Below are 26,743 nucleotides of genomic sequence, written 5' to 3' on the forward strand. Positions count from 1 at the left end.
ATCAGTAGTTTGATCTCAAGCTCTGAGCAAAAAAATAAAAACCCAAAACACACACACACACACACAACCCCCTCCCTGAAACTATATCTTATATCTCCAGAACACTGGTGGGCAGCCTGAGGCCTGTGAGAGCTGCGGGAGGCAGTGTGGGCCACAGGGACATGCTTGCCACCGCTTCCCACAGGTCCTATTGGCTGGGAACGGCGAACGACAGCCACTGGGAGCTGTGGCCGGCCATGTAAATGTAAACAAACTGTCTGGCAGCCTGCCAGTGGATTACCCTGATGGGCCACATGTGGCCCACAGTCTGCATGTTGCCCACCACTGCTCCAGCACCTGTGCTTCAAATGACTCCAAGTTTGGGTCACTAGCCCCACACTGCAACTTCTTAAGGAACATCAACTTTCAAAGAAATACAATTAAGCATGTCAATTTTAGAGGACTTACGGTATGGCTACATTTGAAACTTCAAAGCGCTGCCGCTTTACAGTGCTGTATCTTGCAGCGCTCAGGGGGGTGTTTTTTCACCCCTGAGTGAGAAAGTTGCAGCGCTGTAAAGCGCCAGTGTAGCCAAGGCCCCAGAAAGGTCTATCTTTAAACAGATGTCGTGAAGCAACCTTAACTTATAGTGGTGCTCCCATGCCATTATAATGCACAAATTATTGTTACTTAAATTCTTCAGCAAGACTCCTGAATACTGGAGATTCTTCAGAGGACTCAGATAAATGAAAAATGGGGAGGAGGGTTATTCATTTAAATGTGAAAATGAATAAAACAATAACTGTATTAATTGTTTAATTAATGTTTAATTTTGTATTCAATTAAATGAATTTTATGATATCCTTAAATTTTTAATCTTCAGTGGGCTGCAGAAATTTGTATTGAAAATGCACAACTGTTATATAAGTTGTTAGGGGAAAGCTGGAGGGTTGGGTATTTGGTTAGGGGACAGGTGGGGTTTTAGCTCCAGTATGATGTGGCAGATTATCTGGGTGTGTAGAATAAACAGATTACGTGGATGTTCAAATTATCTGCAGTGAATTGGTTAAAAATATGGATACTGAAATGAACATGATTAGATTCCAATGAGATGAATAGGAGACTGAGCACCTCTTGGAGCTTGTTTCAGACTGTCTGCACGCTCAGGCAGACCCCACTTCCTGAGCTCATACTTGGTTCATGTTTGGAAGTGTTTCTTCACATAAGAGCTAGAAACATAACTTTTCAAATTTGGATTCTGCAAGACAATTCTGCAGTAAAGGATGAGTACACAGGGTTCTGCTGTGAGCTTATTGACTGCTACTCTAGGGGCCAGCTTGTGCATTTAAACCAGTGGCCTGCACTAGCCGCTGTCTCCTGGAAATTCCAAGAATGCAGGAGGAGCAACATATGCTCCTCCCTACAGTTGGCACAATCCACAGACCAGTGCAGAAGGAGGCAAAATGCCTCCCAACCCCTCTAAGGCGGCTAGTGATGATAGCTAGGAGCATTTCTTGTATTCAGAGATGCACGTGGTAATACAAATAAATAATAATAATAATGGCTGCTATTATGGTTAGGCCCCACTTCATACACCCTTCCCCCTTGTGCCCAGAGCAGGGGCTGGCCACATCAGTATCTAAAGAAATTCTTCCTAAATCTCTTAATTATCCCATTCCCTTATCATTCTGCCTCTTCTTCTTTAATTTAACATTAAGATAAATAGCATTGGTATCCTCTCTCTTTTCTATTCCTTTCAGAATTTAGTTCAATTGCACAGCAGTAAGGCTAGTGCCTCCTTCTTCCTGACCTCCCCCCACCCCCCAAAATAAAACCACCAGAAAAACCTCAATACAAACGAAATTGCAAAAGACAAATGCTTTCTCTAGCCCTTTACGTAGAGATTATCAATCCCCTCCATCATCCTGCTTTCCTTCTACTGTATCTTCCCCATTTCTTGGAAATACCAAAATACAGCAAAAGCCACAAGTTCAAAGTCTTCACTACTCTGCCTGTCAGAGGAGTTTCAAGCCTTCGATTCATTTGTAAATGTGAGAAAGCATTTTTTGCATAGCCTGTAGGGCTTTTTGAACTGTTAAAAATATCTGTTTCAGTGTGAGAAGTGAGGAGTGTGGATGCTCTGCAGTTTATGATGGGTATCAAGTCTGCAAAAAAACACTACTATTGCCAGACAGGGCCTGATCCTGATCTCACTTGTGCTGGTTTTGCCTTTGTAACTTCATTGAGTTTGCTTGATATACTCCTGATTTATGTGGGTTATGTCAGAGTAAAATCAGACCCTTAGCAAAATGCTAACAATTAATTGCAATGTTGGTATCAAAGTTCTAGTTTTTATTTGTGCTAGTTTTTTGAAACAAAGATATTTTCTATAAAGTTCATAGACTGTCTGCCACAGACTTTCTATATAACCTTGGGCAAGCCACTTACACCAGGCCTAAACTAGGAGAAAAGGCCATGCTTTAAAACATGGTGGGGAACATGCTTTAACATAATTTTAAACAGGACTTTGCACCTAGTATAGACCAGGTAAGTTGTGTTTGTAAAATGTGTTAGTTGGTTGTGGTCAATATTGGTTGAGGTCAATGCACTTTAAAACACAGCTATTTTCCCAGTCTAGACATTGCCTTAGCATCTGATTCTGCAGCATTAGCTTAGTACAACGTCATGTAATGGTTTCAGAATCTGGCCCTAAACTTCTTTGTGCGTGTTTCGCTATCTATAAAATAATGCCTTCTTATTCACTGGAGCAGATCCCAAGGAGCACACTGCACCTCTGTTTCAGGGATTGTCCTGACTACCTACCAATCCATTTCAAAGAACAAATAAACATTTTTGTTCATAAAGCCACATTCGATTGAAACTTCAGCTATTTTAGACAATGTCTCCCTGTATTTTACCCCTGCTGATGTTTTCAGGTGATCTTCATGCATAGAAACAAGTAAAACACATTGCAATTGTAACCCCCATTTAAACTTTGCCATTTCCTATAACTCTTTACTAAGCCTGTGAGGCAGGGCTCAGCAACCTTTCAGAACTGGTGTGCCGAGTCTTCATTTATTCACTCAAATTTAAGGTGTCGCAACCGCCTAGTTGGCCTAAATGGTAGCATTGGCCCTGCTCCCAAATGTATATTAGAAATCATGTTTCTCACCTACTGCTGAGTTTTTGAAAAAATTAGTTCCAAATCTCCTATATCAGGTGTAGCTTGAGGGTGCTGACAGGAAAAACAATCACTATAATTTTTTATTGTCAGAACCCCTCTCAGAAAATGTATAGGTTTGCAGGCTGTCATTCTCCTCTTCTCTGGCAGTCACTGGAGAAGGTCACTTCATATGTCAGATCTTTTATTTAATGGCTGGCTTTTGACAGACATATCTGCTATCAACAACTAACTGAAATGTTTTAGTGACATGGGTCACATGAAACCTGCACTGTGAATATCTGGGAGGAGAATAAGAGTGTGATGATCCTTAACAGAGAGATTTACTTCTTGTAAGGTCACTATCCTAAGTCCACAGCTGGAATATGACTTTTGTTTTTACTTCCTTCAGGTGATTACTTGGTCTTGAGTGTGCTTTAGAAGTTTTGGAATTTCAGAAAGAAAGATGCTGTGTAACTGCTAGGCATTTCCAGAACTAACAGAGCTTTCTGAGCAACAGAAGGTGGTTCTGGACCACATTTTAAAGAGAAAGGAGTTAAGGACTGTCATAGCATTCTCTCTCAGATCTGAACCTTAGAGTTCAGAAAATGAGATACTAGCACCTGAATCCTCTAAGCTTAATTACCAGCTTAGATCTGATAGCACTGCCACCACCCAAAAATATAGTGTTTTGGGGCACTCTGACCTCCCCAACCTTCCCTGGGGACCCCAAGAACCCAGATCCCTTGGGTTCTTAAAATAAGGAGAAATAAACCATTCCCCCACCTTTCCCCCTTCCAGAATTTCCCTCCCTGGGCTATCCTGAGAGATACTGATCCAACCTCTTAAATCACCATACAGGGAAGCATCTCCCTTCCCTTCCACAAAGAGGCAAACAGATTCAAGGAAAACAGAGAGAGATTCTATCTCTCCCCTGTCCCGTTTCCCCCACCCATCCTGGTGAGTTATCCCAATCCCCTGGGATAAAACAAGGGAAACAAGAAAAAAAAATCAATCAGGTTCTCTAAAAAGAAATCTTTTAATAAAAGAAAGGAAAAAGTAAAGAATTATCTCTGTAACTTCAAGGTGTTACTATTATAGGATCCTATAGCTTACAGACACCAGAAAGAGACTTTCCCCCCAGTACCAATACAAATCAAAATATTCCCAGCAACTACACATATAAAAGTTAACCAGCCAGATCCACAATTGCAAATAGAGTAAAACAATCAAAAAGCCTAAACCGCCTGTTTTTACTTACTATTTGAAAAGAAACTTAGAGAGCCTGTAGTAATGTCTGGTCTCTCTCAGACCCTCCGAGAGAAGAACACACAACGGACAAAGAACACACACAAAAGCTTCCCTCCACCCAAATTTAAAAGTATCTTGTCTTCTGATTGGTCTTCTGGTCAGGTGTCCAGTTCCCTGCTTGTAACCCTTTACAGGTAGAACAGACATTAACCCTTAACAATCTGTTTATGACAAGGACATAGAGGTAAATAGTAATTGGGATAAAATACAACGTGGTTTTACAAAAAATAGATCATGCCAGACAAATCTGATCTCTTTTTTAAGAAGATAACTGATTTTTTAGACAAAGGAAATGCAGTAGATCTCATCTACTTGGACTTCAGTAAGGCATTTGATACAGTTCCTTGTGGGAAATGGTTAGTTAAATTGGAGAAGATGGGGATTAATATGGTAATTGAAAGGTAGATGAGGAACTGGTTAAAGGAGAGCCTACAATGGGTCATATTGAAAAGTGAACTGTCAGGCTGGAGGGATGTTACTAGTGGAGTTCCTCAGGCATTGATCTTGGGACCGATCTTATTTAACATTTTCATTAATGACCTTGGCACAAAAAGTGGATGTGTGCTAATAAAATTTGCGGATGATGCAAAGTTGGAAGGTATTACCAGTACTGAGGAGGACCAGAATATTATGCAAGAAGATCTGGACAACTTTGAAAACTGGAGTAATAGAAATGGGATGAAATGTAATAGTGTGAAATACAAGGTCATGCATTAGGGACTAACCAAAAATTTTTTTGCTATAAGCTGGGGACATATCAGTTGGAAGCAACAGAGAAGGAGAAAGACCTGGGTGTAATAGCTGATCACAGGACAACTATGAATCGGCAATGTGATGTTGCTGTGAAAAAGGCTAATGCAGTCCTAGGATGCAACAGGCAAGCTAATTCTAGTAGAGACAGGGAAGTGTTAGTGCCATTATATCAGGCACTGATGAGACCTCATCTGGCATACTGGTACAATTCTTGTCTCCCATGTTTAAACAAGATGAATTAAAACTGGAACAGGCGCAGGGAAGGGTTAATAGGATGATCAGAACAATGGAAAACCTACCTTATGAGAGGAGAGTCAAGGAGCTTGTCTTGTTTAGCCTAACCAAATGAAGGCTGAGGGGAGATATGATTGCTCTCTATAATTACATCAGAGGGATAAATGTTAGGGAAGGAAAGGAGTTAAAGTGAAGCACCAATGTTGACACAAGAACAAAAGAATAGCAAATATTCTCAACATCCTGAGATGGGACATTAGATGGGAAGGGCTCTGAGTTACAACAGAGAATTCTTTCCCAGGTGTCTAGCTGGTGGGTTTTGCTGACATGCTCAGGGTCCAACTGATTGCCATATTTGGGATCAGGAAAGAATTTTACCCAAGGTCAAATTGGCAGAGATCCTGGGGGATAGAGTTTTCACCTTTCTGTGCAGCATGAGGTACGGGTCACTTGCAGGTTTGAACTTGAGTAAATGGTGGATTCTCTGTCACTTGAAGTCTTTTTAAATCATGATTTGAGGACTTCAATAACTCAGCCAGAGGTTAAGGATCTATTTCAGGAGTGAGTGAGGTTCTGTGGCCTGCAATGTGCAGGAGATCAGACTAGATGATCACAATGGTCCCTTCTGGCTTTAAAGTCTATGAATCTATGAGTTATTAACTGTACAAAGTGGCAGTCAGATGTGGGTTGCAGCCAACATTCTCCTACATAAAATATCAAATCATATTGTAGGGCACGCCTGTTCATAATATTGATGCTACATCCCTCCAATATGTTTGATTAATTTTTAAAAGTATTAAAATGTGTGAATTATCTTAATTCTATATATCATATATCATTTTATTTATTTTGCGTAAACATTAACATTATTTGAGTCCTACAAATCTCTATTTAGTGACTGAACTATAACTGTATGGCAGAGTTTCTACATGTATATATTCTTTACTTCATGCATTAGAGTTTGTAGAGGATAGTTCAGTTCCCACATAGAGGTTTCCTATTGTTTTCTCTTCTGTTTCAGTCATCTGAATAATGCAGCCTGACTTCATTTAATATCAAACTAATAAAATAAATTTCAGGACATAATCCACTTAACAAAATACAGAGCCAATAAAATCTACAGTAAATTGCCTGGAAAATTCCTAGCTAGATCTAGCTACCTTGCATGCTGGTTATCTCTGATTTCCACAGCTCATTTTAGAGGTCATCGTCACACTGAATTATGACTGTTCAACTGACAATGTTAGAGAAATTTGGATTTACCAGGAGTCCTATTCAACATTTAATATACATTGAGTCAGGCATATATTAATAGTGCATAGAAGTACTATCAAAGGCAGAAGAAAGCTGGTTAATGTTCTGACATCAACCTTAAACCTTACAGGTAAAGCAAAAATATTGTGTAGGGCTGAATTCTATTCTGATGTAATTACATTGAGTGAAGTGTAGAACACAGGGTGTGAATGTGGTGTGGGATTTTTAAAAAGCATTCAGCACTGGCTGAATTCTGCTCTTACTGAAGCTGATGGAAGTTTTTGGCATTTGCTGCTTTGGGAGCTAATTTAGGCCAATGTTTCAGCACTTTTGGAAAGCCCACCCTTGGCTTATAACCTTTAATGGTTTCATTGCTGATCTACCAGTGCTTTTTGGAATGCAAGAGAAAGTCATGATTCCTGCAAGAGCAAGTTAACTTCTGAGTGTTCATCTTCACAAGGGATTAAGCAAGAGCTCCAAGGGGGGTTGACAGGCAAATAATTATCCCTCTTCTGTAGACAGATTTCTGTGACTTATCTGGGGAGCACAATGGTGTAGTGGAGTAAATGTTGAACTGGGAGTAGGGTACCTGGGTCTAATTCCGGTTCTTCCACTAACTAGTTGTGTGACTTTATGCAAATCAGTTAACCTGTCTAAGTTTCAGTTTCTCCACTTATAAATTGGGGACAATGACATTTTCCTGCCCCGTAAGAATATTGTGAGGCAATCGCAAACTAATGTTTCTGAAATGACAAACTAAAGATTATAATGTTACATAAACCCAATATTATTAACAAAAGTCAGTGGCATAGATGGGAATAGAATTTGGAAGCTCCTGGGTCCGAGCCTTATACTCAATCCACTAGCTCATAATACTCTGCCAGACATAAATGCAAATGATTGCTCAAGCGGCTTGCTAGAAAAGATGTGACAGTTTAACTGCAGTGAGACCTTTGACAACACAAAATAAGGAGGGCACTTAATTATGGATACATTTCATATTCATTAGCCTGAGACTGTTATATATATTCATTTTAAATGTATAGGTCCAACATTCTGTTAGACATCAGCATAATGCTACCTGATTGAAGCTGGTCTAGAGATTACACACATGCACACACACACGTACACTAACATATGTACACACACATACACGCACAATTATATTCAGGACAAGTTGTATAGTGGGCAATATTCTAAGAATAGATGCAAGAAAGACTGTATAACTAGGTAGCAGATTAATACAGTGCTATAGAATCAGTGTATGTCATATTCAACTAATTTAATCTAATAAATCTTTGCTGTGATGAAATCATATGAATATATGAGGATTAAAAACTACTGAGGCATATTAACTACTGAAGGTGTGAATAAAGAAACAAAACCCTTCTAAAACAGCCCTTGACCAATCGCTAGAAATTACCAGCATGTTCAGACTTGAAGTACCATGTTACCATGTACCACACACATTTAAGACAGACAATATCATATTGCCTCTATATAAATCCAAGGTATGCCCACATCTTGAATACTGCGTGCAGATGTGGTCTCCCCATCTTAAAGATGTATTGGACTTGGAAAAGGTTCAGAAAAAGGCAACAAAAATGATAAGGGGTATGGAACGGCTGCCATATGAGAAGAGATTAATAAGACTGGGACTTTCAGATATGTTCTGATAGAGATCTATAAAATCATGACTGGTGTGGAGAAAGTAAATAAGGAAGTGTTATTTACTCCCTTCTCATACCACATGAACTAGGGGTCACCAAATGAAATTAATAGGCAGCAGGTTTAAAGCAAACAAAAGGAAGTATTTTTTCACATAATGCACAGTCAACCTGTGGAACTCTTTGCCAGAGGATGTTGTGAAGGCCAATACTATAACAGAGTTCAAAAAAGAACTAGATAAATTCACGGAGGATAGGTCCATCAATGGCTATTAGCCAGGATGGGTGGGGATGGTGTCCCTAGCCTCTGTTTGCCAGTAGCTGGGAATGGGCAACAAAGGATGGATCTCTCGATGATTACCTGTTCTGTTCATTCCCTCTGGGGCACCTGCCATTGGCCACTGTCACAAGACAGGATACTGGGCTAGATGGACATTTGGTCTGACCCAGTATTGCTGTTCTTATGTTCTTATTTCAGCTTTCACATATATTAATAGAACTCAGCCAGGAAGTTAGTCATAATTTAGATTTTCACTCTTTAATAACAGATCCAAGTTTCACACCCATAGAGCAATGTTGTGAGGACTACAGCATTATAGACTTTGATTTTGTCTGTATACAGATTCCATGTTGCTTCCAGATTTGGGGAATCTGGCCAATCCCCTACTGGCCCCATTCCCACCAGGTGGAAAAGGGGCCGGACTTATGGGAGGCAAAAAGGAAAAGTAAACTCTGTGCAGTAGGAGGTAAACTGCTACTTACTGTCCAAACAAGTTGATATTTACATTTCCAGTGGAAGGGAAAAGTAGTTTTCTTTCATTTTATTGTTTCATTTCATTAGTTAAACTGCTCCTCTTCTAAATAGCAAATTACTTGCTACCCCTCTGATTTAATTTCTGCTTCCTATTTAAACCTCAATTGGTAGAATTATTAACCTTCTCTGAGTGAAAATTGATATTGGAGTGCTGCTGTGCAAATGCTGAGAAAGCTGTTAGCATTTCCTCTGAGCATGAACAAATCTGGAGATGATATTGCAAAACCTAAGTTCCATTTGTCCTTTTCATTGAAACTACTGTATTAACCAGTATGGCCCTGAGTCAGCAAGGTGTTTAGTCATGTGTCTAACTTGAAACATGAGTAGCACCAATGACTTCAATCGACTTAAAGTTAGGCATGTGCTTAAATACCTTGTTGAATTGGGGCATAAGGGCCAGATGTACAAAGGGATTTAGGTGCTGGAAGATACAGAGGGGCACCTAGTTTATTTTATAAAAGTGCCTAAGCAAGTTAGGCACCAAATTCCAATTGAAAGTCCAATGAGAATTAAGTGCCTAATGCACTTAAGCAACTATCTGTAACTTTAGGAATCTAAATCCCTCTACATCTGGCACTAAGGCTCAGATTCTCAAAGGTATTTTGTATCAGAGGGATAGCTGTGTTACTCTGTATCCACATAAACAACGAGGAGTCCGGTGGCACCTTAAAGACTAACAGATTTATTCGAGCATAAGCTTTTGTGGGTAAAAACCCCACTTTTTCAGATGCACCTAACTCCCATTGATTTCAAGGTGTCTAAATGCTCGAAGGTATTTAGGTATTAGTCATCTGGCCTAAGAGCCTTCTGTCATCCTTACTCTGTGAATGGTTCCATTAAAATCAATGGACTACTTTTATAGTAAGGTACTACCCAGCGTTTGTAAAGATGGGAAAATCAGGCCTTAAAGCCCCAATGCTGAAAGGTGCATAATGTAGGTGAAACCTTGCTCCCACCTGCAGCCCCACTGGAGTCAGTGGGTCCTATGTGAGCATCGGGATCTGGCCACATATTGCAGGATTAATTCTCACGTGATCTAAAACACATTGAACATTCTGATATTGAAGTGGCATTATACAAGCACTTTGACTTTAACACTGTTTTTATATGGAGAAGAATGCCCTTTGGATTTTAGATAATAGTTGAAAAAATGTACTCTTTTGGATATGCATTTTATAAAAATAGTGACTGGTTTCTCAGATCCAATCAAAAAAGGATGGTGTGAAATCCTGGCCCTGACTGAAGTCAGTGGGAGTTTTGCCATTGACTTTAACAAGGCCAGGATTTCACCCATTGTGAGCAGTTCTACTTGCTTGAGCTGTAGCACCAGTTAAGTAACAAACACTGTAACTCAGAATGCAATTCTCTTTGTCTCCTTTGCCCACTCCCATCTGGGAATTAAATGTTGAAGTATGGCAGGAACCTGTCATTCAGAAGAGACTTTCAGTGTTCTAGTGGAAATTGTTTTTGATTTGGTCTAATGATGAGACTTTGGAAATGGCACTTCGTGTGTTGGCAGTGAAGTTGATATGAACGTTAGTCTTTTTAGATCATATTTGGCATAAAGTCAGTTGCACTGCATATATGCAGCCCATGACCCGAGTCTCATTCCTGGCACACTGTGTAAGTACATAGGCATTACATACTTCTTGAAGTGTATGCACCAGCCCAGTACAAAAGTGTGTATGTGGTAGGATGACAGTTTTGTAATCTGTGCATTTGAGGACCCAATCCAGTTCCCACTGAAATCAGTTGGAGTTTTTTTAGTCACTGCAATGAAACTGCATTGGGTCCTGAAAGAGGCAAGACTCTGCATGTATCATGGTGCACCTTCTAAAGTTACTCATTTTTTAATAATACAGTCAGTGAGGCAGGGCTCCTTAGGGCCCTCAGTTTATCTGTATTCACCATATAAATTGCAGTTAATATGATGAAAGCTTTCATCTCATTCAGGATTAGACTCTCAGTGCACTTTGTGCAAGATGTGCAATGAGGTGCACAGTGAATGAACGGCTCCTTCATGGGTAGCGCTCTCTTCACCATTGTTCCCTCATTGTGCTGCTCCTTTTTCATTCTGTCTGTGTCTTCAGTTTCTTTATTCTTGCACCGTACCCACTATTTTCTCTCGCTCTCTCATTCCTTTCCATCTTATATATGTCTTTGCTTTTCTTCCTCAATATTATATTTCCATCTTTCTCTCCCTCTGCCCAATACCATTTCTTTCCTGGTTCTTCATTCTCTCTTTTTCTCTTCCTACTAATCTTCTTCCCCTATCTCCACTGCTCCTTCTCCCACACAGAAAATGGGGACCCAATCATCGTCCCTTCATGATAGTGTAGCAAAGAATGGACCAGAGTTTCACCTTTTTCTGCTGTGGCCAAGGGAAGAGGACAATCTGGCAGCAATGTTTAGAATAGAGGGGATAGATGCTCAGATTTAGCTGCTTGCTGGCAAACAGAGTGCAAATCAGCACTGCAGCAGAAATCGATGGTGTGGGAGCTAGCCCACATTCTAGTCATTCTGGGCTCCAGCAGGAGGCTGGCTTTGGAGACAAGGGTGGATCTGTGGAGGCCAGACCAGTGCTTCCATTGCCCAGATTTTGAGGTCCATTGGTATCCCTAGGGTCTGTCTTCATCTGCAATGTGTCTCCTTTACCACCAGTATGGTCACACTAGAAATGGAGTAGTCACTCTATTAGATGTGTTCTTCTAATGCTGTTTTGTTAAAATGAGGAGGAAGATCATGTGCTTTCAAATATATTGATTTGTTTTGTCCTCACCCTGTGCTTTTGTTTTGATTGATAGAACATAGAGTCATTGTAATCCTGACAAAACTATTAATTGTGGGAAGCTCCATTCCACACCTATGATTGTTTCACATCTTTCTACACCACAGACCAGATTTACAAAGGTATTTAGGCACCTAACTCCCATTGAAATCAATGGAAATTAGGTGTCCAACTTGTGTAGGTGTTTTGAAAATCCCACTAGGCACCTATGTGCATCTTTGGGCACCTAAATACATTTGAAAATCTGGCCTCATCTCTCTTTGATCAGACAGTGACTGTGGCTCTGAATTAAGTCTTCTACTACACAATATAGATTATCTTGCTATCCATCATGGCCTGATGAAGAGACTTTGATTCACAGAAGCATGTCCTTTGTTGGACTAATTAATAAGTTATCTCCTGCAACTTGGTATTTTATGTACTTAAAGGCATTTCCATAACACTCATTGTCATAGCAAATGAGGAAGTTACATTGTAATTTGCTGCAATTTAGGCTTCCATTCTCCTCCATTGACTAGTCTAATGCACTAGTAGGGTATTTTTTGAGGATTATAATTCAATGAACTCCCCTATCTTGGCATGTTAAGATTAACCATAGGCAATTCAGCCCAATGCCAGAGAATATGAATGTATGTTTGTGTTTTACTATTTAATTGGTAAACACTCACAAGCATGTCCTTGCCAAGATACACTTTCCCTATCCGTACGAGCTTTGGCCCTGATCCTTCAAAGACTTCTACATGTGCCTCACTTTACTCACTCAATGGGAATACTCCCAGTGCATAAAGTTAAGTACATTTTTGCAGGGTGGTGCCTACAATTTAGATGCAAACTTTTATATGACACACAAAGTATTTGTCCTGGAATCTATTTGTTGTTTATTTGAATTACCTCATCTGTCTTGGCTCTCATGCAGCCTCCATTGCTGTGGTATATAAATGCCATTGAATGAGCAGTGTGTGCTGCTGGTTTTATATGCTATGAACCTAAATGATTTCTGTCTCACACAGTGATATGCAGATTTCTCACTTTTTCACTGATGCTTACCAGCTGGAGATAATGTTGAGAGATGACACCACCACCAGTCTGATTGTCTAATATACTACAGCATTAATTCTTTAGCAATAACCTTGTGCATACAAATTCAAACTCCCCCACCCATTACATACAAGGCCATTTAACTATGATTTTTTAAAATTTTATTTTCAACTTATAATAGCAATGATAACCTCAGTACAGGACATTTCAGAGGAATTAATGTCCAGCTTGGATAGTAGCACTCAGCTGCATCTGAGGCCAACAACTCCTTCCATCCAGTAATTAATCTTCAGGAATTGCCTTGCACTGCTATCATTATTGCTTACATGTATTGCAAACCAGGAGATGCATTAGAAGAAAATAAAGGTCACTTGAAAAGGTCTGCACTGCATCTTTTTTTTTTTTTGCCCCCACCCCCCCTTTCACTGATTTTGCACAGTTCTATCTTGCCCCATGAGAGAACACAACAGTGCCTCTCAGTGTGAAAAATCTCTGCTATAAGCCTCCCAAAGCTTCCCTAATCAACACCTGTCAGTTTCAAATGTAGTACTACTGGTCAGGCACACCAGAGTTTCTTCAATTAGGTTCTTACTGAAAGAATGAAACTAAAACAGTTCATCAAAGAAGAAATCTCCTTTCCTGTTGACAACTGGGATTCCTCCCAGAGGCATGTCAAGGCCCTGATTTCATTATGTTGTCTGATAGTGCACATTGGTGTGTTATTAAAAAGGTAACCTATCAAGTAAGGTAATAGATATTCTCTGTTTGGGCCAATCACTCTTGAAAGTTACAAACCTCAAGCTGATTAATTTATCATGGTCTATATTTTCAAACCTGGGTGCCTAAAGTGACACTCCTAAACGCGCATTTAAGCACCTAATTAAAATGGCCTGATTTTCAAAAGTGCTAAGCACTTACACTTTGGTCATTGAATTCAGTGGGAGCTGAGAGTGCTCAGATGCCTAACTTCAGGCAACCTCAGTTTAATATGAACTCTGGACAATGTTTTGGCCTATGTTGTGGCCTATTTAACTGCTGCTGGTTAAATAAAGTTGTATGTGATCATAGAAAAGTGAGTACAATGTTGTTTGCAATTATATTTATATTCCCTTTATTGCAAGCTTGTGCAAGGTAATGTTGGATACTGAAGACTTGTCACAAGTAGGGAGCAGAATTATCAGTAGATTAAGTAAAAATTCAAGTCAGCTTTTTCATTTTCTATAACATACCTATAACCCTGAACTGCATCACTGTTGTTATGTTGTCAGAGTATAGATCATTTGGCTACTTTGACAACTGCAGAGTGGAAGAGTATCTATGAATTAATTTGTCAGAAATGATCTATTTCACAAAATGTACTTGAAGCTGAAAGTACACAATTAAAATGAATAATGGTGAGCATGGAGCACTGATGTGGATAGATTAAGGTAATTTGAAGTTAGCCATGTCTAGCAATGTTTGGCAGACTCATCAGAATGAATGCTGTAACCTGAAAGAAACATGCTTTACAGTGTTTATGCTTAATTATGGTTATTACCTGTTCTCCAAATATGATCTCACTCTAAGGCAAAACATGCAATGGGCTAATCTATCATAAAATGCTATTCTGAGACATCTGGGTGCAGAGATGATAGGGTAATTAACCACTGGAACAATTTACCAATGGTGGTTGTGGATTCTCCATCACTGCAAATCTTAAAATTAAGATTGGATGTTTTTCTAAACGTTCTACTCTCCTTCCAACAGTAATTATGTTGGGGAAGTTCTATGGCCTTAGTTATACAAGAGGTCAGACTAGATTATCACAATGGTCGTGTCTGGCCTTAGAATCTATAAAGATCTGCAATGATATGGCATTGTAGATCTTTGGATGCCAAAAGATATTTTAAGATTTACAAAAATCTTTAAATATTGAACTCTGGAAAAGGAGATGGTATGTTATTTTATTTATTAGTTCATTTAAAAGAAAATATATGGGGGAACCCTTGAATACATTCAAACAGACTCTGTTTACCACCCAAACAGGCTAATTTTATGTTAGTTTTCAAGAAAGCAAACGAGCATAAAACAGAGTGAGATTAAAAGTATGTTAAGAGAAAAAAGTGTAGAGGTAGAGGAAAAAGAAATGAAGATTTATAACTTGGAGAGTCTTTGCAGTCAAAAGGGTGAGTGAATTTGTTACTAAACCTGCCAATCAATCATCTTTGATATCATTTACCATGTTAAAGTTGGCACAGGTGTCCTAACACGAGACATCGACTCCTTTCTATCCTGTTCTGATTCATGACCACTGTATGCCTTCCTTTTCATTCAGTATTGTATGGAATGGGATTGGACCATAAGCAATAACACCACTGTGGTGTGCACAGTGATATTCCTTTTTATCTAGGCCAAAAGTTGTCTGGTTCCTGAGATCTTCATTTTCAGAAGTGTCTACCTTTTTGGGTGCCTGTGTCTTTGGGTGCCCAGTTTAGGGCCTGATTCCCAGAAGTCCTTACACCTGCAGTTTTAATTGAGTTCAACCTTTAAAAGGGTGAGTGATACTACTACCCTGGCTAATGCACAGTAAGTAGATGTGGAGAGCGGAAGGCAGAATACGTTAACTGGGAATGTGACAAAAATTAAATCCCTTGGATTCAATGGGAGCTGCAAGTACTCAGCACCTCTGGAAATCAGGTCTTTGTTTTAATTCTGTGAGACTTCTGCTTCTACAAGAAGCTAATAAGAATGTTGTGCCTCCTCATATGGTCAGCAAGGGATCACTTGTTCTTAGAATACTGAATTAACCTGCTGCCTCCTTCCTGTCACTTGAAATGAGTGGGAAAGTATCTAACCAGATACATTACCAGGTCCAGTTGCGCTATATTGCGCTATATTACCAGGTCCAGTATCCAGCAAGCTTATAATCACAGGTACAGGGGGAAAAAAGAAGTATATCCTGCAGTCAGAGGGGACCAGTTCAGGAGAAAAGTAGAGGCTGGAGGTCCAGCCTGGGAGCAGGCTGTGTAAATGCTGTTGCAGGTACAGTGTCAGCAATAGCTACAGCAGGAGGAAACAGGCAGCCACCTGCAAGGAGGAGGGCAGTATAGCGCGGTCCCAGGGAGACCATTTGCTTCCTCGCCCTGTTCTGGATGTCTCTTAGGGGTTGAGTTAGGACTGTTGCTTTGAACTTTATTATCCCTATTGAAGTCCTTATGCCTAGGGCCAGTCACACCCTTTATTTTCGCCAGCCCTAGTAAAATAGTTACTCTATTACTTGCTTGAAATGTGTGTTTATGGGAACTCACCAAGAGCTGGTGTCTGTAGAGCCTAGTGCCTACAGCATCACTTTATCTCTCCTCTGTGAGGTTGTTGTACCCAGAGCTCATGCTGCCAGACATCTAGAAGGAGCTAGTGAAGCACTTAACCTCATGGTAAGAGTTATGCTTGCTACCACACAAAACCCCATTGTCTTCACTGCAATGATTTATGCTAGTAAGATCAGTCTCAACAATTTAAACTTAATATCTTGCTGAAGAGCATTGGTGAGTGGATTTCACTGGAACCAGGCAGAAATGGAATTTCCCCTCTTACCTGGGCTGTTTCATTTCAACACATTTGAATGAATCGATTAGGGCAAAAAACAAAGCCCAGTCCAAGTAGCTACTCTGAGGGCTAGGAAGATGTGCAGGGAGAAGAAGGGTAGGCATTCTCTCCACCTCATGCCTGTAGATATGCTGAGGATCTACTCCATGAAGGGTTGAAGTAGCCCTCCATAACTCATGCAGCTCCACATCATGAAGGGACAGAGCAGCAGAGGATCCACACAGTAGTAGAGCCTCTTTCCCTCTCCAACTCTGACCACCCAAGGCCCTACCCTGTGCATCAGGCACCTGCCCAGAGTTGGGCTCCACACCACACCAGGGTGTCCACCCGTATGCATAGTCTACTTGAAGCTAGCTCCCTCCTGCTTTTATATGGTAGAACCACACTGGTTCTGTTGCTGGGGGATTTCCACAGCCCTGGGCATCAGGGCTGGATTTGACCTTTACTCTTAATAGCACTGGATAATTGTTTTACATATTTCAATAAATACAATGAGTAAAGTCAGTGGCAATTTTTAACACTCCACTGCAGACTCTTTACTCGTTTTTATCCCAAACAGTTTGTACTCAGAATTTGGCCTCCACAGAATAGTCTCTTTTCATTATTTCATACACCCCAATTCAAAGCTCTTGTAATGCAAATGCAGATCATATGTAGGATCCGCCCCTCCTTTTCAGGATGGCATCCTCTTATGGGTCCAAAATTCAGCAAGGAGGTTGTTGTCAGGCCCTGAAGTGCACCAATATTGCCGAATCACAGAGCTTTGCAATAAAGATCTAGTGGTATCCTGTGGACCTAAGATCCCAATTCAGAAAAGCATTTAGGCACATGCTTAATTTTAACCACATTCTGAGACTTAAACACATTATTTTAAGCATATGCTTAAGTGCTTTGCTGAATCAGGGCCCAAGGGGGTGAAATCCTGGTGCCGTGGATGTCAATGGCAAAACTTCCATTGGCTTCAATAGGGCCATATAAGGTACCACATAACCTACCATAATTGATGCAACACCTTAACTCATTCAGGCTCTTCTCATCTGGTAGAGCAAGCGCTTAAATCCTAAAACTATCACTCAAGCCGCTGGACTACAGAGAGTTGCTCTGGAAGGAAAATAAATACCATTAAAGCAGAGAAAAGCTGCTTATCTGCTTTAGAAAACAGGAGCCTAAATGTTCATTTTCTGATCTGAAGACACTGTCACCAGCTTAAGGTGGGAAAACAGAGCACCTTTAAATAGACCTCAAAACCAAACAAACAGTTGGCTCAGTGCTGAAACTTGAAGTACATCCTGCTGATCAACCTAATTTGAGGATGAGGTGACATTGTTCACTGCAGCTCTCAGACATAACAAATAAAATAAATAACCCAGGCACTGAATTAGAAAAACCCAGCTGTAGCGGTCTGGCAATGTTACAACCCTCTCACACAACTCTAAACATTACATCAATGAAGCACTTTCAATGCTACCCCACAGAAATGAAAGAGGAGCCCCTCACCATATTGCAACAGTGCAGCTATGAATTAAATAATGAGGGTCATACTACACCATACAACAGAGTAATAATATGCCTATATAGCAAGCAAGCTTTCTTCACAGGCTTTCAGCTCAATAATTTTTAAATTGTCCTAAAATATGAATGAGGGACAATTATGACTCATGTGTAAGAAAAACAAGCTATTATATTCCAGTTGTATATTTCATAAAGAACTGCTCTATATGTAAATACAGCTTAAGATGTGAATAATAGGTTTATGGACTTTCTGAATTCATCACTTAAGGGAGTTTTAATCCAGGTCTCCAGGATGCTCCAGGAAATGATCCAAAAGTCACATACTTCTCCATAAGGAACTCCTTTTATTTAGTTAAAGCGGATTCCCTAAGTGAGATAGTCAAACCCCTGGCTGCCACTCTGAATTAGTTGTGACTAGACTAGAGGATAGATCATTTAATACCAGATTCACATTAGTGTGCGATTGTAAGTGATGAGATGGTAATGTAGTATATTAGTCTCAGTATCAGCCATGGAAGAACTCACCTGGTAATTGCAATCTAGCATCATGGTTCAGCTTGGCGATACCATTGTTTAGAAAATATCCAAGGAATGTGGTGTTATCACAGAGTTTACTGACATTATACTGTGAACAAATTAGAAAAGCATGACTACCTTTTCATTTCATATCTTACCTTAGTTGTCTGTGGTTTTCAAAAGATTCTACAGATCTTTTATTTAGAGGATTTTTTCTCTTACTAAAGTTAACTAATAATATGTCTGATTTTGAAAAGATCAAAGGCATTTTTAGTGGGCAAGCTATTTCTATGGCATTTATCACTTCATAAATAGTATATCTCAAATCAGGTCAGATTTTGTATTAGTATCTGGATTTATATTTAATTTAAAAAACAATTAACTTAATTTCATCCTAATATAGAATTTTGGATGTATGATACATGAGTTTCAGATTTGAGTCTTGTATTATTTTCTAGATCGAATAAATAAAATAACCACTAAATTAACCCTCTGTGGCAATACAGTCAAAGTGACTGTCTTTGCATTTGAGTTTGTTCAACACTGAAATTGAAATCAGTTGGGGAACTTCATATTTCCCAAGATATTTAGTTATATTTCAACTCCTACAAATTTGGTTGACTCTAATTTATTTTAATCACAAACCCAAACAATCCCGATTTCATATATAAATTTCAATATATGAATTTCAAATATAAAATGGATGGCCTAGAAAAATCCTAATAAACATTTTGCCTGGAAGATAACAACATAGATGATAAAGCCTCTCCAGATTTTTAACTCTGTGTTGAAACATATGAATTGCCATACTGGATCAGAGTCACGGTCCAACAAGTCCAATATCCAGTCTCTAACAGTGGCCAAATATTCCCTAGGAAGTTTTCATCTTAATCTTTAATTCTTAGAGATTGGTTTAAACTCCAAGGCAGGAGGTTTATATCCATTTCAGTACTGGGGGAATGACTGATTCAGGGAGTTGGAAAAGAATTATAAAGCCTTTCACCTTTTGGTTACCAGTTCCAATCCATCTCAAGTCAGTAGTGACCAAAAGTTGATTCTACATGACAGATGTCGAATGACCTATGTGAAATGAGTCTAGTGGTCATAGTCCAGTCATTAAAGTTGCAGTTGTTTCTACCAGTTGTCTGTATTCAAAGGCCAAATTCATTCCTGTATTTAGAAAGCATTTACTCCATTAATTTAAGTGTTGAATTTGAATACACTAGAGTTGAATTTGGCTCGCAAAGTTCATTTATTAATTTTAATCTTCCAGGCATTAAGTAACAAACACATTTCATGTATGGTTCCCCCACTTCAGTAATGCACTTGCCTCTATGTATCTAGAAACATTTAATAAATAATGAATATATCTTTTCCTTGTATTCTTTTTAAAATTGAATGGTGATTTCAATGCACAATTGGGTATTTTCAAAATAACTGATAATATTTTGCCTTACTTACGCTGAGTACAGTAGAATATCTGCATTCTGAGCTAGGCATGCTACAATATATATCTTCCCAATGGCGGTTGTTATAATATAGTTTACTTATGTATAGGGCAGGGGTTGGCAACCTTTCAGAAGTGGTGTGCCGAGTCTTCATTTATTCACTCTAATTTAAGGTTTCGCGTGCCAATAATACATTGTAACATTTTTAGAAGGTCTCTTTCTATAAGTCTATAATATATAACTAAACTATTGTTGTATGTAAATTAAACAAGTTTTTTAAATGTTTAAGAAGCTTCATTTAAAATTCAATTAAAATGCAGAGCCCCCTGGACCTGTGGCCAGGACCCTGGCAGTGTGAGTGCCACTGAAAATCAGCTTACGTGCCGCCTTCAGCACGCGTACCATAGGTTGCCTATCCCTGGTATAGGGTAATGTCTAGGAACTTAGAGAACTCTACTTACAGGAAGTATTTGAAGATGGAGGACTATATATTTGGAGGAAGGACTAAAGCCTGAATGTTGTATACTCTTGACCATCTCTCTTTTCATGTTTGAACACCAAACAGTGCAGTTGGGCATGCAGAACCTCATATTTCTAATTAAACTAGGAATTTTCGTACACTCCTGAAAACAGTTCTGTGTATCTCTGAATGCAGATTGGGTGATTACTTTCACCTAACTTCACACTCGTTCCTTTTTATTCAAATGCAAATGTTATTAACAAGCTACCATTTAACTTTAAAGTACAATGCACTTCATTAGATTTGATTTATTTATTTTAGCTCCAGAAGTGTTCCAGGCCTTTATGGACGGAGGTCCAGGATATTCATACCCAGTAGACTGGTGGTCACTAGGAATTACAGCATATGAATTGCTGCGGGGTTGGGTAAGAGTGTTTGGTTTTGGTTTTATTTAAAGTTTTCCTGACAGTAGTTGAAATGTTTGCAGAGTGTCTGACTTATTTTGCTTAACTAAGTTTGGCATGAATGAGATTTGGGTTTCTAGTGCACCCTCCAACTGGGGGTAACTTCCCAGTTTTACATTCTGTTATGAAGCTTTCACCCAGCACTAGTAATTATTTCATGGCAGTTCACCAAAAAAGGACGTAAATTACATGGTGTGTTCAAATGAAACATTAAGGGCTTCTCCTGCAGGCTTTGCTCACAGGACTGCTCACATAAGTAAGGGCGGCAGGATTGAGTCCTGGATATATGAATATACCAAATTGGAAACAATTAAATCTTTTCGATATATAAGTTAAGCATTATGGGGTTTCATTATATTTTTGCTCTCTTGAGCAATTCCTTAGAAGAGTTCATATAATATGCCAAGATGTTTGGACCAACCACAGGAGAGGCTTCTCTGCCAGAACACTCATTACTTATCTAATCAAGTATGTGAATGAGCTTGATGAAAAATCTTCCTAAGCATGGTTGAGTTTCACAGAAGATAATGGAAAAATTCCATTCCATTTTGGTTCCAAAGGAATAAAACCTGATAGTGTTAAATATTTATTTACCATTTCCCATGGAAGATAGCACTTTAAATAAAATTTCTGTGCAGTTACTTGTGGCTTAAGTGTTTCATTTTATATTTCATTCCTTTTTGGAGGTTTAGGGGGGGAAGAGGATTTTAGAACTCTTTGCTGCGTGGTGGTCACCATACATGGTAGACATTCTCTAGAAAAGGCATAATTACTATTTGTATTACTAAACAAACACCAAGAAGCCCCAACAGAGATCAGCTCCCCATCATGCCAAGCATGGTATAAAAACATGTATAAAACAATCCCTGACCTACAGAAGTCAAATTCTAATTAGAGAAAGCAGACAAGGATGGCATGTACATTTTAGCCCAAATGTTTACAGGTTGGCAAAGTCATGCGCAACTGAAAAACAGGGTATCATAATGGGAAGTGTCAGGCAACCTTAGTAAAAAGCACTGCTACTAGCTCTACTTAGATTAAAAACCAATGAAATAACACCATACTGCTTTAACAGTAGTCTGTTGACAGAGGAGTTCTCAGGAAGAGAACATTGTGATGGAGTGCACAACAGAGGATGTAGAGTTCCAGCCCTGATCACAGAGTTGCTAATTATTTTAATCATTATGTAGTTATCTATCTGCCAAGCTCAGCACAATCTTCCCAGAATGATTTTCTCTTATAGAGACAAAACAAGGCTGGAACAGAGGCTGAATTTCAAAACCATGTTAAAATAAAAACACCACCATCCATCTCATGACCCAGCCAGGCATTTCTGCCCTATTGAGCAGGATTTGTTGCTTATGGAGCAGGCTGTCATTGTGGGGACAGACTAGTCCATGGCCTTGTCTAGAGTATGGAAAAAGTGCTTGTTTTTCTAAATTGTAAACACCATTTTTACTAATCTAGACAAGGCCCAACCAAAGGAGCACAAAGCACAAGAGAAGGAGTAGTAGAGGTGAGGAAATGTACTCAACCCTACCTATGCTACTACACATTAAAATCACACACTTCAAAACCCCCACCTGCCACTGTAGTGGCCCCCTGTGAGGAAGCAGGGCTTATAAAGGGCTGCAAGATCAGGCAGCCAGCCCAATTCTCTTCTGTGCTCCCACAACACTCAGCTCAGCTGCAAGAGCATGTATGGCTCATTTCCATAGGAGCAAAGGAATGGCTATATTGGATCACAGCTGTGTTCTTTCTAGTCCTGTCTCTCACAATGGCTAGCATCAGATGCTTCAGAGGAAGCTGCAGGAATCCCACAGTAGGTGGAAGAACCACAAAACCACCAATGGGAAAAAGAAGAAAGGCTGAGGGAGGCCTAAATCTGCTGTTGTGTGACCGAATAGTTAGATCATTTCTCACTCTGGAACTGGTGATAGAATATGGGTAACCTACAAAATGGTCTGATGGAGATCAAGATAAGTTACATTAAACAATAAATTGCTTTTTGTTTGTGCTGACTTTTTGTTCTTGTTTGCCTCTACCCTTGTTAGATAGAACTAATCTTGTGCAAGGGGGAGGGTCATAATTTTCACAGCTGTTTTTGTTGCACTGTACTGTACGATACCAGTCAGCCAAAACAGCACGTTATTGGAAACGGGGCAATAGCTACCATAGCAGTTTGGAATTTGTACTAGCCTGCTCAGTCCATTGCTCCCTTCCAGTGTATTGCATAATCTCCCAGTGTAGTCTGTCCATTCACACAGCACAGCAGACACAGTTAGATAGTTAGCCAGTTAAAAGACCTACCAAAAAAGAGAAGCTAACTTGTAAATCATTGCAAGATGTAAACCCCCCGGGAAATTAAAACTATGCATTAGGGTAGCCATGGTATAAGTCTGCCCACTCTTGTGTCTCCCTCTCAGATGCCACATCAGAGCTCAGTGTCCAGGCTCTGTTACCAGAGCATGGCCTCTGTATCAAGGCAGGCTGTGTGTTGTAGACCACTCTCCAGAGGTCGGATTGGGCACTCTTCCATCAAATGAGTTATTGTCTGTGACGGTGCCCCACAGTCACAGTGTGGAAGAAAACCAGTGCATGGTTGCAGCAACTCTGGTCAAGCCTGAGAGTAGCCTCTGAGGCTTGTCCAAGATTTGTGATCAAGTGGACAAAGAGGCAGGTGCAGTGATGGACTCATGAATTTACTTAGTGTGTTAGACTCTTTTTCCCACTGATGCTTTCACTCTGAGAGGACATAATTTTGGGCTTCCTGGTGGCATTGATCATCCATGCACAATAAAGGGGCAGTAGTTGTTCAAGAGTGTGTGAGCTGCCATAGCAAAGGGTATCAAGAGATGAGCCATGGTGTCAATTCCAGACCACAGGAGTGGGATTCCTCCCCTGAATACGAACAGACCTTCAAGCTGGTGCTGTTTATTGTTCCCTGTCTGAGAATGGGGCATCAGTCAGTCATAGATGAAAGAGTATGTAGTAGTGTTGTAGCTGTGTTAGTCCCAGGATATTAGAGAGACAGGTGGGTGAGGTAATATCTTTTATTCGACCAACTTCTGTTGGTGAAAAAGACAAGCTTTCCAGTTTACACAGAGCTCTTCTTCAGGTCTGGGAAACTAATTCAGTTTCTGCTAAATACAAGGTGGAACAGAGTGTTTAGCATAAGTAGTTAACACATATTTCAAGGGACCATTCAAGGTGTAGTGGCCCGTTGACACCCCTCCAGTCATAGGGAGGAGAGAAACTGCTGGAGAGGTTGTTAGTGGGTTACAGGTTGTTATAATAAGCTGTAACTACAATGACTTTGTTCGGTCCATCATTTTTAGCATCTAGTAAAGTTATGAATTTAAGCTCCCAGGCTCATCTTTTGAAAGTGTTGTGCAGGTTCCCTTTGAGGATGAAGACTGATAGGTCAGATATAGAATAAGCAATTTGTGAAAATTGTTCACCCACAGGTGATGTGATGTTTTATCTTTTATCTTTTTTCCTGTATGAGTTCTTTTGAGAGCGTAGATTGTCTGGTTTCACCTGCATAGTTGCTATTGGGGCATTTAGTGCACTTGATGACGTACATTACATGTTGTGATAGGGCTGTGTAGGACCCATGGATCTTGAAAGGTGTGTTGTCGAGGTGGGTGTTGATCATTGTAACAGCGGAGATCTGTCTGCAGGTTTTGCGTCTGTTGTTCTGGCAGGGTCTGGAACCGCTTTGAGTTGGTGTATCCTGATCTGTGGAGAGGTTAGAGGGTTCTTGAAAGGCCAGAAGAGGGATTCAGGAAAGGTTTCTTTCAGGATGGGGTCCTCATCGAGTATAGGCTAGATTGGTTTCATCTGTCACAATTCTCCAGGCAGACTTAACAGTAATGATATCTCAACAAAGGCCTAGCAGAACTATGTGTGCTAGCATATGCAGACTGCAGGCTGGTGTATACTTCAAGCAGCCGTTAATAATATGAGTTGCTGGATTCAGCTGTGACAAGAAGTTGAATGTGGCAGCTGCACCTCCAGATCTCAGAACAGCATTCAGCTAGAACAAACACTAGGCCAACACAGATGTTTCAAGGACCAAAGGTTCTGCTCCCTGAAAGTTTCCATATCATGGCAGTACAGGAAGAGATCTTCCTTTTCAAGTGTTCCAGCTGAGACAGTATGTCTGGCTGTGGTCAAGTTTTACTCCCAATTTTGTGACAACTGGATGGAATGGCTATGGCTATCCTTGGACACAAGTCAAGATGATTGGTTAGCAAGATGATTGTTTAGATGGAAAGCAGTTACTGTTGTCTTGGTTTCATTGAGAATTAGTCTCCATTGCTGGAAGTAATTGGTCAAAGTATCCTGTCTTGCCTAAGATTCCCTTCAAACATGTAGAAGTCATTTCCAGCAACACAGAAGTAATCAGCATATGCATACTTCTCTGCCTGGGTTTCAGAAAGGCTGTATCTGTGTATATTGAACAAAAGCAGAGCCAAGACTGGCTCTTGTGGAAGGCCATTGTGGAGATGTTTATGGCGACTGAATTTCTCCCTCTCTTGCAGGATGGAACTTTGGCTGGTAATCATTTCCTGGATGAATTGCACTATTGCCTTACATGGAATAACTTTCAGCAGCTTGGCAGTCAGACTGATGGGCTGCACATTGTTGTAGGCTGCCATTAGATTAATAAGGATTACACCAACTTTTTTTCCTGACTCAAATGCATCTTTTATGTCAGTGAGATGAAGTGTTTGATCTTGGATGCATTGTCCCCTTCTAAATCCAGCCAGAATGTGAGGCAGCTGAGGTTCAACTACTTCATTAATCTGCATCAGAATCCATCTTTCCATCACTTTATAGAGACAAGGGGAATGAGGGTAATAGCTTTTATTGGACCAACTTCTGTTGGTGAAGAAGACAATCTTTTGAGCTTACACAGGACCTGAAGAAGAGCTCTGTGTTAGCTTGGAAGCTTGTCTCATCAACAGAATTGGTCTAATAAAAGGTATTATTCACCTACCTTGTCTCTCTAATATCCTGGGACCAACACAGCTACAACACTGCATACTTCAATTTATAGGTAACACGCAGCAGAGAAATTGGCTGGCAGCTATTTGGTTCTGTCAGGGGTTTCCTTGGGTTGGGAACTATGGCCTTTGCTTGGCAGCAGGCTTTTGGGATGGTGCAATTCTGAGTACAACAAATCAGAAACTGAAGCAGCTAGCTTTTGGTGATTGGTCCAAAGTGATTGATTAGCTCATTGTGGATACTATATAGGCCAGAAGCCTTATTAGGCTTCAGTTGTGTATAGCCAGGTTGAGTTCTGAGCAGTCAAAGGTGCCATCAGGATTGCATCTACCCTTGGCACCTGCCATCTCTCATTTTAACTGCACATCTGAAAGCTTAGTCTTATTTAAGCGCTCTGCCATTGGCCACCAACTGGGATACAATTAAGTTTTCTGTAACGGGGTATTCTTTCATGCCCAGACTAGAATCTCTGCTTGTAATAGTTCATCAGGCTTTGTGACTGAAGTGAGTGTAATTCAATTTGGAAAAAACAATGAGGAGTCCTTGTGGCACCTTAGAGACTGACAAATTTATTTGGGCATAAGCTTTTGTGGGCTATAACCCACTTCATCAGATACATGTAGTGGAAAATACAATAGGCAGGTATAAATATACAGGACATGAAAAGATGGGAGTTGCCTTACCAAGTGGGATGCCTTACCAAGTAGGTGGTGGCTAGTGGCGTTCTGTTACTTTGTTTGTTTGACC

The 26,743-nt window shown here is 40.0% G+C and overlaps 1 protein-coding gene across 2 annotated transcripts in view; it reads left to right on the top strand.

Moving 5' to 3' along the window:
• Window positions 1–26,743, top strand: part of STK32B (serine/threonine kinase 32B) — a 275,254-nt gene that overhangs the window by 209,466 nt on the left and 39,045 nt on the right. For both annotated transcript variants that reach the window (XM_050947849.1, XM_050947850.1), the window contains one exon: window positions 20,841–20,944. In XM_050947849.1, the coding sequence (XP_050803806.1) occupies window positions 20,841–20,944 (104 nt within the window). The remainder of the gene's footprint in view (window positions 1–20,840; window positions 20,945–26,743) is intronic.

The sequence above is a fragment of the Gopherus flavomarginatus genome, chromosome 3 (assembly GCF_025201925.1).
Source record: "Gopherus flavomarginatus isolate rGopFla2 chromosome 3, rGopFla2.mat.asm, whole genome shotgun sequence".
NCBI lineage: Eukaryota > Metazoa > Chordata > Testudines > Testudinidae > Gopherus > Gopherus flavomarginatus.